This window comes from Sceloporus occidentalis, unplaced genomic scaffold (genome assembly GCF_023333645.1).
Source record: "Sceloporus occidentalis isolate IW3139 unplaced genomic scaffold, rSceOcc1.0.p SCAF_5, whole genome shotgun sequence".
Lineage (NCBI taxonomy): Eukaryota > Metazoa > Chordata > Lepidosauria > Squamata > Phrynosomatidae > Sceloporus > Sceloporus occidentalis.
Window position 1 is genome coordinate 117,096,493 of NW_028316985.1, and position 14,865 is coordinate 117,111,357.

The window sequence follows — 14,865 nt, forward strand, 5'->3', positions numbered from 1 at the left end:
ACCCAGTCCCACTTTAGAACAAACCTTTAGAACACTGGAAAAAAGTACCTTATACCACAATGAAATATTTGTCACTTTCACCCAGTATTGGCTACCATGACTGATGATGGCACTCCAAGCATCTCAAGAAAGGGTGTTTCCCACCATGTGCCACCTAACTTTTTTATAACTGAGATCCTGAGCAATGACCCAGTGATCTTTTCCATGCTAAGTATGCACTCTACTCCTGAAATATGGTCTTTTTTCATTTACTCAAGATATAGCAAATGATTCTGAAGTTTTACACCCTTGTGTAGATTTTCAATTCTCTCTCTGCTGAATATCCAAAACAACAACAAAAAGAATCAGTGCCATTCAAATGAAAATACATTATTTACACAAAATTGAAGAAATAAGCATGTTTTAATATCAGTGCTGAAGTAGCTAAAATGTTACATAGTTCTCCATTTACAGAAGCAAAGAAATTCCCTTAACATTTAAACCAAGACAATGTTGACTGATTTAAATACATAATATGCAAACAGGTTTTCATACAGTTTATCTACACTGGAAAGGGTTTCTCTCGTCAAAATAAGAATACAAAAATAAAGGACTTGCACTAACATATCTAAGCATGAAATCTGACAAGCCCTGTGAACATCCATTAATTATGCCAATAGGAAATCAACTGCTGAGCTAGTTTTGGTTGTTGTTGGTTTTTTAAATGTAAAGCAGCAGTATATACATCTTCAAAATTTGCTTTTTTCTTTTAAATAATGGAAAACTAAAATGTTATTTCTCTTGTAAATATAACAAGTCAAAAACTGAACGATTCTGCAGCCTACACTTGCTCTACCTTTTATAATTCTAATGCTAAAAATCCTGAACAATGGATAGGAGTATCTTATGTTATGATATTTTTGGAATGTGGATTGTTAATTATCCAGTCCAGACCACTGCAAGCTACATGTGAAAGCATCAAGTTTAGAGTACTTGTATCTTCTTCGCTCAAGCATTCCTACCATGCGCCACCTGGAATGTATTCTTAACACAGACACTATTTTAATAGGAAACTGACCCTCAATAATATTTGAAGTGGTAAATTAAGTAGAACAAGAGAGGCAGGAAAATGTGTACTCCCTTCAATTTGATGTGACAGTATTCCCCATGAAATTAATTATTAACATAGTTCAGATTTTGAGCAATTATCTTCATCAGTCACATCTGAAAAATCTGAGGCAAGGCTGTTTGTCTAGAGAAACATCTATCAGGTTAACTAGACCTTTAAACAACTACTTGGCATTTCATGTAAAAACATGATTTTGAGAGCAAACCAATCTTTCATATTTATGTACATATTTTTATACCTGAATCAAGAATTAATTTACCAACTTTACATATACTGTTCTCTAAAACACTAACACAACTACATCAGATATACATACTAACTCATTTAAATTAACTGGTCTTTGTGAGAATTTATATATACATAAAACAATGTCTGCCTTTGAATGATTATGACTTGAAGGATTCTCTTCTAGGTACAAAGTAGAATTTAAACTCAAAGCTATATATAATTGACTGTTTTCATTAGTGATGAAAGATGTCTATGAGAAAAACCTAACTTTTCTGTTTGGAAATAGGATCCTGTGGGAAAACCGTCTCAGGTACATAATACTGACACTGTATTAGGAAAAGCTACTTCTGACATCATTCTAACTGTTATGTAGCCAGAGTAGTTTCATGTATTTTTAATGACTTACAAATTTTAAAATATTTAACTCTGCATTAATAACTCAATGAAGGCAAAATACTTTGGTGTGAACCATACAAAGATGACCTTTGCATGCAAGAGGCTGCTGCAGCATGTACATCTGCTGAAGGAAGTGCAGCTAGTAGTGGGACAATGTGTTTAGTGAACTTTATGGGATCAGAGTTTCCATGCATTCTTTGTCAGATAATAGACATGTTCATCTATGACAGTATCGAATCAATTTTTCCCCCAGTTCAGTTCATCAAGAGTGCTGTTAACTACTTGAACAAAATATTCAGTGGGTTCATGAAAGGAAATCCTCGCATAGTAATATGAAACACAAGAATATGATCAGGAACTGTACTTGGAATGATCCCCTGCAAATCAGGTGTTTCAAATCTGTGCCCATTGTTTAGATTTGATGGGACAGAATAACAACTTGTATTTCAAACTGATCTGGGGGTAGACTGGTTTTCTCCTCCACAACTGGATATTAAATCCTAATTTATACAAGATAACACTGTAGCAGCTACCTACCTACAATCACATGGAAATGTGCTAAAGTAAGTATTAAGATTTCAGTCACTGTAGGCAATGAACCATGCAATCATTACAACAGCAGCTCCACATATTGGCAGTACAAATATATTTTTATATTTTTGCCATACAGATTTTTCAACTTCAACCTCATCCTTTCTTCTCTTGTTCTTCCGGCGCCCTTTTAACCTGTTCTCAAAAGCCTCCAATTCAGCCTAGATGCAAAGAAAAAATGGGCAGGGGGAGTTAAAATGGTATGCAAAGATTAAACATCACGATCCCCTCAAAAAAACATAATTACAGAATAATATTTGGCAAATACAACAAACAACACCGCCCTTTTTACATCCTCATAGAAGCACAGCAATAGCATTTAGTACTACTGTAAATAAAACCCTTTCATTTTGTGATGAAAGACCCTCTTGTAATGAATGCTGGAAGAGGTTGTGGTAGCTAGGGAACAGCAGTTGAGTTTATTGTGTGACAATGAATCAAAAAGGGCATGTTGGTTAACAAACCATATTTGAGCAGAGTGGCTGTGTTTGCATGTAACACTAAATGGTAGTTTAGCATGGATGAGCCATCACATCAGCAAAGCACTGGGCTTTAATACGCATTTCTCCCCATTCCCTGCACCAGGCCAGCCCTGTTTTCAATGAAATACACAATAGCAATGATAGTATGCTTTTTGAGCCATATGCCTTGAAATTAGCTAATTTAGAAATTGATTCAGAACTGTTTTAAATGAGGATGCCTAGGTTTTACACCTGGCTATAGGAGGAGGGAAAATGAGGTGGGGGGGAAATGGACAAGTCCACACTAGACATAGTCAAGTTTACTGACACTTGTCCACACAATATTAAATCATGGTGTGGTATTACACAAACCAGGAAGGCATAATGTGATATTAGTGGCAGTGAACACTACTATTTGGATTCCAATGAAAACACATAATTTTTTTAAAGGGTAGTGACCTAACGTATGTATTTTCCTTCACTTTAGGGATCCAAATAAGATTCCTTTCAAACTGTTAAAATATATCAGAAATAAAGGAGTTTCCCAATGCCGAAAACTTACGTTAAATAAAATTTAAACAAGACATAGAATTGTTCCCAAAGAAAGTCATAGTATTTCCCATTAGGATGGGAAGAGAGACATGTGGGTACCTGTTGCCTTCGTTTTTCCTCTTCAATGGCAGCCCTAGCTTCTGCTTCTTTCATCTGTGCAAATATAAACAATATTTAGAAGATGCACTAGCTACAGCTTAATTGATTATTGCGGATATATAACTTATTTGAACTGGAGTACAGCTGGCCCTCTATGTCCATGGATTCTGCATCCATGAATTCAATCACTCATGGCATGAAACTATAAGGTTTTTTTAAAAAATATATATTTAAACAAATTCCAAAAAACAAACCTTGATTTTGCCATTTTATATAAAGGACACGATTTTACTACCCTATTGTATATAATGAGTATCGGAGTGTGTGTGTGTGTCCTGGAACCAATATACAATATCTCCTGGGGTCATGTGAACATCTGAGTCAGGCCAGGCCAGTCTTAACTCCATCAGCAGTTCGCCAAAGCTCAATTCAGAAAATACCGTATATTGGTTCCAGGTTCCTGACATATTCGGTATCTCCAAGGTCTTTCTTAGCCAAGCTATTTGAAATACTGAATATGTCAGGAACTGAACTTGTGACATTCCAAATGAAAGGCATGTGCTTACCATGACACTATTGTCCCCTCCCCTTCCAGAGCTCAGAGTGTTCTTCTGCTAAAAAATTAGTATCATGAACTGATGTATAAGGCAGAGGCTCATTGTCAATGTGCCATGGTGTTCTTGAGAAAGTCATGAAACTCGGTGACTAAGATAAGCATGGTAAAGCATTGGAAAAAAGTGTGTTCTGTTTTTAAAATTATAGGAATGTGATTTGAAAAAGCTGAGCTAATTCCTGGCTAAGCTTTCCTGTCACTCCTCACACAAAGTTATTTTTCCCCCACAGTTAAAAATTGCTCCAAGCAAATTTTTGCCTTCTCAGTGACAGCACATCCACATCAGGTTTGCAGGACACAAACTGGGACAGAATAACTTCACTGCACAGGTACAGATTAAAGATTCTAGACAGATGCATCCTTCAGCACCTGGGATGTATTGTGAATAAAGGAATAACAGTGAATGGTCTTGCGGGATCAACCCAAGGTCCATGCATCTCAGAAGTCTCTTTCCAACAGTCAATCATCTCACAGAAATTGCCACTCAATGGTCACCTCTGGTAAAGATATAGTGCTATTCAGTAGAGAGATTTCATTTAGTTCTCATGGCCGATGTCTTAATCTTATAGTAAATTAATTCCATGGAGTAATTGTGCATAGTGTAAAATACTTTTTAAAAATCCTGAGCATACTATTAGGTTCTCCTTACACACTCCCAACTGCTGTTTTATTGTATTAAGATTTTCCTCTCTATTTGCTGATTAAATTTTTTCACATTTTTATCTGAAGAAGTACTCTTTGATAGCCTAAAAATATGTTTTGCGTGAAAGCTGCTGAAATTCTACCATGTTAGCTACTCTTTAGTTTCCTTGATGTTTATGATGTCCTTTCAGAGGGCTGGTGACCATGACTGCAGAAAACATTTCACAAAATTGCTTTATGATTCCCACAAAGTACATATGACATATTTAGATCACCCATATCTATATAGATGTATATATTGATATAAAAAAATTATAGGTTAATCAATGTCAACTGCTGCTTAGAAGATGCACTCTTAGTAAGATCTGTTGTTCAGTGTTCATTACTGTAATAATGATTCCACCAATTTATTTGTAACAAAAGTTGAGACAACAGGACTGTTTTCCTAGACTGCCTAGATCTTATAAAAATATGTTGTGTTAGCTATCTTCCAGTCTTATGCTAAGAAGGAAGATTTAATAATAACTAATAAATTATTAAACATTGCCTTGCAAAGAAAATAGTGTTAAAGTTGAGGATGCAAAACTAAGTGAAAATAAACAGACTGTGTGGAATTAAAACACAAACAAGAGGAGAATTGTATGGAATAGAACTCATTGAAAAAGGCCCAGGGCACCACCATGAACAGAAATTCCCTTTCAAAAGTCTTCCTTCACATTAAACTCCATCCAAACAAACAGTGTTGCAGATATGCCAAAACAGTTCATTCTTCACACTGCAGTTTATTCTTTTTACAGCACATCCCTTCGCACATCATGCCACAATCCAAGTGCAAGCAGGACCCCAAATACTATCTTTCCCCTCCGCTCAAACACATCCCATTCTTACTACTTCAGCATAACTATAAACATCTTGATCTTCATGTAACAAAAGATATACATTTATGCTCTTAGTATATGATAGTGTAGATGTCTGTTCTATATTCCATATGTTGTTGTTAGCTGCCTTCGAGCCGACTTTGACTAATGGCAACCCTGTATATGAGACATCTCCAAGCCCCCCTATCCTCCCCTGCTCTGCTTAGGTTTTATAGATTAAGGTCTGTGGCCTCTCTAATTGAGTATCTATCTGGTGTGTGGTCTTTCTCTCTTTCTACTGCCTTTTACCTTTCCCAGCATTATTGTCTTCTCCAATGAGTCATGCCTTCTCATGATGTGGCCAAAGCACAACAGCCTCAGAATGTTGCAGAACTTTAAGCAGAATTTTACCTGCGTGGGAAATTAACGCTATGGTCCTATAGTTGCTGCAGTCTTTTGTGCTTCCTTTTTTTGCAGATGGGGATGAACACTGAACGTTTCCAGTCTGTTGGCTACCATTTTGTTTTCCATATTTGTGGACATATTTTAGTAAACACTGGAGTTGATACTGTCTGTGAGGATTGTATTAATTCAATTGGAATATCATTTATCCCTGGGCATTTATTCTTGTCAATTTCTCTTATTGCAGCTTCCACTTCACTTTCTAGAATGTGAGGTTCATCTTTGTATGTTTCTTTATTCCATGTGTCATTTATTTTTTTATCTCTTTTACATATCTCTTTGTATGCAACCAATATCTTTGTACTTCTTCTTGGTCTTGTAATATGTTCCCCTTCTTATCATAGAGTACCCCAGGCTTTGGTTTCAACTTCCCTTTGAATTCTCTTATCCTGTGGAAAAGATCTTTTCTTCTTCATTTTTGTTATTGTCTTCTATTTCTCTGCATTGATTATTATAGGAGTCCTCTTTATCCTTGTACACATGAACAGTTGCATTCATGGTTCTGTTCCAATCTCCCCTCTTCTTCTTCTTTTTCTTCTTCTTCTTCTTCTTCTTCTTCTTCAGTTTGAAGTGTTTCATCTGTCATCCAATGTGTCTTCTTTCTTTTTTTTGGTCGCTGAAAGTATCTTCTTCTTGCATTCATCCTTGATTATGTCCAAGGCTGTTGACCATAGTTCTTCTGGCTCCCAGTTGATTATGCTTAACAGTGCAAATCTGTTTCTTATATTGTCTGTAAATTCTGTTGAGATATTGTTCAAATCATATTTTGGTATGATTATTGATTTTGCTTTCTTTTTCAGCTTTACTCTAATTTTGTATATAAGTCGTTAATGATCTGTACCACAATCAGCACCTGGTCTAATTTTGAAAGCAAGAATAGAGCTTCTCCATCTTCTGCTTCCAATTATATAGTCTATCTGATTTTTTTATTTACTATTTGGTGATTCCCATGTCTATAGTCTCATTTCTGGTTGTATAAAAAAGGTATTTGTAATGTACAGATTGCTGGCTTCACAAAATTCTATCAGCTGCTCTCCTGCTTTGTTTCTTATGCCTCATCCAAATCTGTGTATTGTTTTTTTACTCTTCTTTGCTGCCTACTTTAGCATTCCAGTTGCTTATGATTAGTTTGATGTCCTCTGTTGGTGTGTTGTTAATTTCTTTCTGGACACCTTCATAGAATCTCTCAATTTCTTCTTCATCTGCTTCTGTAGGTGGTACATATACTTGGATTATGCCTTAAAGCCTTATTGACATGATTTGATCTGATTCTGCGTTGCATCCTTTGATTGTTTTGTTACAATTCTCCTTATTATGAACACTACCCCATTTCTTTGTGCCTTTTCATTCCCTGAGTAGAACATCATGTCGTTATCTGAGTGAAAGTGACCTACTGCTCTCCATTTCAGCTAGCTCACCTCTAATATGCTGTTTATATGTTCCATTAAACTTTTTACTATTGCTCTCTTCCCCTTGCTCATGCTTCACACATAGTATGAATATAGTATATGGCCATAACAACTATGTAGAAAAGCAGATCCTGAAAGTTGATGGTGCACACAGATAATTGTGATTTCACGCATGCTGGTTATACCATATATACTCGACTATAAGTCGACCTCATGTATAAGTTGAGGGCAGGTTTTGAGGCCAAAATTATGGGTTTTGATATGACTCATGGATACATTGAGAGTAAAATTTAGGGGCAGGTAACAAAGGATGTAAAGGATGAAGCAAAAGAAGCAAAGAAAAACTATGCCAAATAACTTATAAAATTCCAGGAGGCATAACTGTTTGTGCTCACATTAAAAGCTAGGTAGATAAGAATGTAGAGGTTTCAGGTCAGGTTAGGTTACGCTCTTGCCTTTCATCAGGAGATTGTTCCTTTTTAAATAAAAGTTACAGTGCAGTACTTACACTGACCTGTGGATAAGTCAACTCTTTTTAGGTCAATTTTTTGACTAAAACTTCTAGGCTTATACATGAGTATATACAGTAGTTAACAGAAAGAAGGAATCATTTTGCTGCTTCAAGCTGCCATTGTATTATTATTTTGCAGAGTACAATTAGAAAGAAAAACTGGAGCAGTGACATTAATGTACAGATATTTTATAGTCCTACAACCAGCATGTATCATTTACCTATTAGTTCAGAGCCATAATTTTTGCATACATCAACATCTTTCAAAAGCTATGCCATCTCTTTTTGGAACCTTACAAAATTCTATGCCAGTTCAATATAATAGATCCAAGAATGTAAAATAACTCATTTTAGTATAATAGTGATCTGATGTCCTCCCACTGAATAAGCTTATACCACCCCTACAAAAAGATTCAAGAGATATTCCAAACTGAAACAAAAAGGCAGACAGCAAGAGGCAATAATAATTGTTAGAAGATTATTCTATCAAAACATGCAATGTAGCTTATAGTCTTAACAATTTATCATAAACACAGAGACAATGACATTATATATCCCAGAGCAAAATTTAACATGTAACAGCTGTTGAACATGAATATCTCATTTAACTGTATTTCTTGCCCAATCATCCTGGAAAATAATTCTGCACTTACTTCTCTCTCTGGAAGCAATGAGAATATATTATAAGCACAAGAGACAAGTTACCTCAGAAGCTTTCCGTTTCATTTCCTTGCATACTGCGTCACATTCTAATGAAACCTGGCCTTCTTGAAGCTTACTACACAGCACTTCCTAGAAGCAAAGTTTTTAAAGTTTAAAAAAAAACCATACATGATTTTTTTTATATGTCTGACAGCAAAACATACATCTCCAAATAATGTTTAATATTGAAACAAAAACAAATTCTCTCTTGATATTCATTGTACAACCCATTTTGTTCTCACCGTAACTGGAGTACAAATCAAATAACTGTCACCATTAGATGCTCTCATACATAATATTCATTTATGTCACAAGAGTTTCACTGGCAAGACACATACACTTGTAAAATAATTTCAGAGATAAACAAGTTGGTAGTTTGAAAAAACCATGAGATTACCCTATGGTAAGATGCTATCTGCTAGGTGTTAGAGAAGGAAAGCTACTATTCTCATGAGAAATGGAGTAGAAAGAAAAAGTAGATGAGTAGGGTACTCATGCGCCAATGCACAGCAGTTTCCTAAGCTTAATACAATCTTTCAACAAGAGCTAAGGGACTGGGAATAAACCACAGGATCCTATGCTTCCATCTTGCAGTGAATTCCTCTGTTCCAAATTTAACCACAGTCCAAGAGATAATCCTGCATCAATATTCACCAGAGTAACGTTGTAATGTTACTAACTAAGAATTTGGAATACGTCAACCCAGATTCTTTATTGTGTGAAGCTACCTTTGGACATCTTGGAATTTCATTTTTAGTGTCAGTAATTTATTATTGCTTTGTGTAATGCATTTTGTTAACTGGTACATTTCCCCCTGTAAGCTTTTTCTACAGTGTAAACTGCATCAATTCAATGAATGTCAGAAGGTTCAAAGCTAGAATGAGCAACCAAACATACCTTCTTTCTCACAATGTAGCACATTAATATGACAATACACCCTACTTTACAGAGGGAGGTCCAAGGGCTGTCTATAATCTATCATCTAAATCAGTGGTTCCCAAACTTTGCTCCTCCAGGTTTTTGGACTTCAACTCCCAGAAGCCTCAGCCCTCCTAGCTAATGGCCTGGAATTCTGGAAGCCAAAGTCCGAAACCCCTGGAAGGCCAGAGTTTGGGAACCACTGATCTAAATAGTCTCACCAATGAAGCCTGCCTTGTGTAATGAATTCCAAAGCCAACTTGCTACTATGAAAAAGGCCCAGTCCTGCATTTTGTCCTAGATATCTCACAAGAAAGAGGAATTTCATTACAGGATTTCCTCTAAAGCCATAGTGCGACAGAATGTTAATTCGGAAAGAGCGGTCCTTTAGATAACCTGGTCTCATATTGCTAAGGACTTTAGAAGTGATAACCGTCACTTTGAAATTAGCCTGGAACCAAATTACAGTTAGCCCACCTTATCCATGGATTTTTTTTATCCACAGATTCAAGCATCCACAGCTTTAAAACATTTTTAAAAAGTTTAAATTCCAAATAGCAAACTTTGATTTTGCCATTTTATATAAGGGACACTATTTTGTTATGCCACTGTATTTAATGGGATTTGAGCATCCATGGATTTTGTTATCCATGGGGGTCCTGGAACCAAACCTTAGTGGATAGCAAGGGCCTACTGTAATAAGAACAGTTTTTCTCTGAAAAAAGAGAAGCTACTGAGTGCCAATATAATATTCTATGAACCATACCCAATGAGATCGCCATCATTACCATCATTACTTTCTTTACTACTTATTTTACTTAACCAAAGGGTAAACTCTTGGATGCATAAATTGTATAAGGTTGAACTCCATCTACAAGTGATTTATGATGCTTCAAACATGCAGTATCTTAAAGAAGTGTTCACACACATGTAACATTGCCATATTTTGTTGTAATACAATCTGGAGTTGGAATAAATTTAATTGGTGTAGTTACCACATTTATTAATAGTAACTCTAAAAGAGCTGGAGGAACTGGCAGCTGAATGAGGAGAAACTGTCCAGGGGACAATAATTCAGGTGGAGTCCTGAGAAGAAAGCTACTGCTAAAAATATCAATATCAAATCTTGTTTGGAATTTGCAAAAGGGCATGTGGAAGACACAGGAAACATGTAGAAAAAGTGTTCTAGCCTGATAATGCCAAAATTGAACTTTAAAGATTTGTAGCATAATGCTATGTCAGAACTGAGAACAAAACAGTTGGAGCCATATATAGGGGAATTCTAAAGGAGAACATGTTTCCATTCTGAGACAAAGTGAAAGTTCACCTTTCAGCAGGGAAATGACCCTAAACACACAGAATAGCACTGGAGTGGTTTAAAAAATGACCATGAATGTATTAGAATAGCCCCAGACAAAACCCAGATCTCAGTCTAGCTGAGAATTTATGGCAAAACATGAAAAGTTGCAGTCCGCTAATGGTCTACATACAGAGACAGAGCCATTTTATCAGGAAGAATGGGCAAAATTTGCAGCAACCAGATGTGCAAAACTAATAAAGATTCAAGTTAAAACCACAGCATTAATTACTACCAAGTGATTTTTATCAAGTGCTAACTGATGGGATGAATACCTATTCAAACAGCAAGTTCCAGTTTGTGGTGGTATTGTGGTGTGCCTTTAAGTTGTTTCAGACTTATGACAACCTTAGTGGCCCTATATTATTATTGCAAGATTTGTACAAAGCCCTTGCCTTTGCCTTCCTCTAAAGCTGCGAGAATGTGACATGCTCAAGATCATCCAGTGGATTTCCATGGCTGAGCAAGAATTCAAACCCTGGTCTCCAGAGTTGTAGTCCTATGCTCAAACCACTACATCACTTGGTCTCTTGGCTTCTGTTTATTTAACTTTTGTGCCACAATAAAAATACTTTTCACTTTCACAGTGTTGAATATTCTATATACATCAAGAGATAACAATGACAATTAAATGCATTTCAATTCCAGGTCACAACACAACAAAAAGTAGACAAGTCAAAAGAGGTGGCATGGATACTTTTGTAAAGTACTATAATAGTAGTGGACAAATCAATGTTCTAATTCAGAAATATAACTTTCTTGGGTAATCTTCTGAATGGAGGTTTCTGCCTTGTTTACTCATGAGTTTTTCCAGTAAAATCTGTGTAGCAAAGAATTACAGTTGTCCCTCCATATTCGCTAGGGTTAGGGGAACAAGACCCCCGTGAATATGGAAAAACCACAAATAACAAAAACACTATGTTTTTACCTGAAAGACACCTCTCTAGGAATCTCTAGGTCCTCCAGTGCAACTATGTAGTCAATGTCCAACATACACTGACCATAGAATGGCACAGGAGTAGCTACAAATGATCTTTTAGTGCAACTTTTAGTTAAAGCTGACCACAGAGTTGCACTGGAGGACCTAGACAGTCGTAGAGAGAACATAGTAATGAAATCCGTGAATAATCAAATCCGCAAATATCAAAGCCGCAAATATGGAGGGATGACTGTATAATAGGTTTTTTAGATTTTTTAAAAAAAAACCTTTCAGAAGATGCCTCACCACTGAAAAAGAACTACTTTTTAACGTATGTGATAAAATTATACACGCCAGATTGGTCATCACTGTTAACAGTATATTGGATTACATTTTATTTACAGAAGTTACTCCATTTCATGTGCCTTGCTTGTACTCTAATAGTCTCTGCATTAATGAGCACAATGCAATGTGATAAATAAAATGATTTCTTTAAGCCCTGTTTTGATACCCACACTAAGCAATAACAAAAAATGCATACATAGTGTCAAAGGATCTTTTTTCTATGTCACAAGACTTTACTGCTTTAGGTTACAATTACATAAAACAGACTCCCTTAAAGTATAGTACAATCCTACATTTCACTAGGAATTGAATAGCTGCTTTTCTTTAGTGTCATTCAATAATAAATGGAATTAGTTAAGCTCCCGACATCTAGCTGGATTGTTCTAGGCAGAAATTTTATGATTGTAAGCCACCTTTTCAGCCTGTGAGGTGGAAAAACAGGAATACAAATAAACACAATATAACCTTCCCAAAATGCATTACTAAGCACTTATGGTTTTATGAGTTTATTCTCATTAGGGCACCATACTCTGGTATTTTCCAAAGCACTGTTAATATACTACAGATCAAAATGATGAAAAGAATCTTTGAATCACAAATGCTGCACAATTACTTCTTGATATTCTTTTCAGATCTGTATTACTAATCCAGTTACTTTTACTAATTGACCTACAAATGTCAAAATAATTTAAAGATTATTTTAAATAAAGCTTTGTAACAGGTGTGGGGAAAGTGCAGCCTCCAGGGATATTTTGTAGAATTTTCTGAATTTTGGTTTCACCAGCAAAGAACTGCTGAGTGTGTGGGGTACAATTTTTTCACATTTTTGCCCCCCAGCCTGATCTAAAACGGCCACGAGAAGACCAAAACCATGGCAAAATCACCTCTCCCCCATGCACCATAGGGGATATGGGGGGGGGGGGGATCAAATAGCCAGGCATCCCTAAGGGCCTAAAGAGATCTCCGAAGCCCCACAGTTGCCCATCCCTAGTCTGTAGGAATGCCAATGGGCTAAGGGACCCTTCCATCAACAGAATTCACTCTTTTCTTCAATGTCCAAGAAAGCTCCATGACAATTTCTAAAATTTCTAAAGTATAAAGATAAGTTTACCACGTATATGTGCTGGAGCTGCATAATTTGATTTATGACCACAGCATCTGCTTGCCTTGCTGATTTGAGCTGCCTTGCTTTTAGCACTCCTGGAGAGATAGTCATTCATTTTTGGGCAAATGTACATGCTTTCCATGTACATACTACTATTCAGAATCTGGCCCACCACAGACCTGTTTTAGTTCACTGTCTATGGCTGCACCTACCCTGCTGAAATAAAGCAGTTTGATATCACTTTAACTGCCAGGTTTCAATGCTATAGAATCCTGAGATTTGTAGTTTGGTGAGGCGCCAGAGCTCTCTAACAAAGGTGGTTATATATCTCACAAAGCTACAAATCCCAGAATCCCATAGCACTGGGCCATAGCAGTTAAAGTGGTATCAAACTGTTTTATTTCTGCAGTGCAGAGAAGACCTATGTCTCTGTGAAGCCAAAATGGTAAAACCAGCCTATAATAATGAAGTCATGATCCAGGCAGTGTCTAGTTTTTTCACTTTCCACTAATTTTCTGTTAATTTTACTTGAAGCAAATGCTTAAATTCTTCCTTCAATGAAATGGACTTTAAAGACTTTTGTCTGACTGGGAACCAACCAGTCAATGTCTTCTGATTTTAAACACTGGCTTTTCGACAAACTATGCCCACAGTATGTTGATTTAAGCCTTGTATTCAGGAGACAATAAAGATACAAAGATCAGCTCCACAAGAGAAAGTCTAGTCAGCAGTGTGTAGGAGAAAAATAGGGAGTGGGGAAAAGTGGGAATGAAAAGCACACACACATATAGTAAAAAAAAATCCCAAAATAGTCCCAAAATGGAGGATAGGATTAAGCATACATACCAGAGCTAAAAAAAACAACCCATGACATTGTATATTATTTAACCTTTTTACTATACAACTGTATATTACATTTATAATGATTCTCTTCAGAATAACGGAAGTTCCATTAAAAAAAGCATGCTCTCTGGCAAAACACAGTTATAATGTCATGTAAAGGGAAACCATTTATCCATTATACTGTCTACTTCAGGGGTGATGATGACACCAGAGTTGCACTGAGATGTGGAGAACGTCTGCTGTAAAATGCATTAGGGATTCACAAGTTTAACAACTGTTCTTGGCCCAATTTTTTTTATGTAATTAAATATGCTTTTTCCTGATCACTTGTCAGGAAAATGTATTTCCTCTCCTGAGCTAAAGTACACCATACATTTCCCAGAAGAATTATGAAGTCTGAGCACGTTTAGCACAATTAATTGCACAATGATTTCTCTTAAGTCTATTATTTCTAAGTGACAGTCTTTAACCTACAGCCCCTGATTTTGGAAGCCAAAGTTTACCCTAGCAAATTTTACTTCTACCACTGCTGTTCATTGAAATTCTGACTTTGTGAAGATTCAGTGTTCTGAAAGTGGGACCCACTGAATTTTCTTTTAGTTATCAAATTAAGATATTTTTATTCTCTAAGTCATTTTTATATTTTGTTTTAACTACTGGAAGGATATTATAGAATCATAGAATCGTAGAGTTGGAAGAGACCACTAGGGCCATCCAGTCCAACCCCCTGCCATGCAGGAAATCCAA

The 14,865-nt window shown here is 36.2% G+C and overlaps 1 protein-coding gene across 1 annotated transcript in view; it reads right to left on the reverse strand.

The window, feature by feature from the left end:
* Window positions 1-383: 383 nt before the first annotated feature.
* Window positions 384-14,865, reverse strand: part of NFXL1 (nuclear transcription factor, X-box binding like 1) — a 63,495-nt gene continuing 49,013 nt past the window's right edge. Inside the window, exons 20-22 of the mRNA XM_089525195.1 lie at window positions 8,635-8,721; window positions 3,436-3,489; window positions 384-2,484 (exon numbers count right to left, since the gene is read on the reverse strand). Of these exons, the coding sequence (XP_089381321.1) occupies window positions 2,311-2,484; window positions 3,436-3,489; window positions 8,635-8,721 (315 nt within the window). The 3' untranslated portion in view covers window positions 384-2,310. The remainder of the gene's footprint in view (window positions 2,485-3,435; window positions 3,490-8,634; window positions 8,722-14,865) is intronic.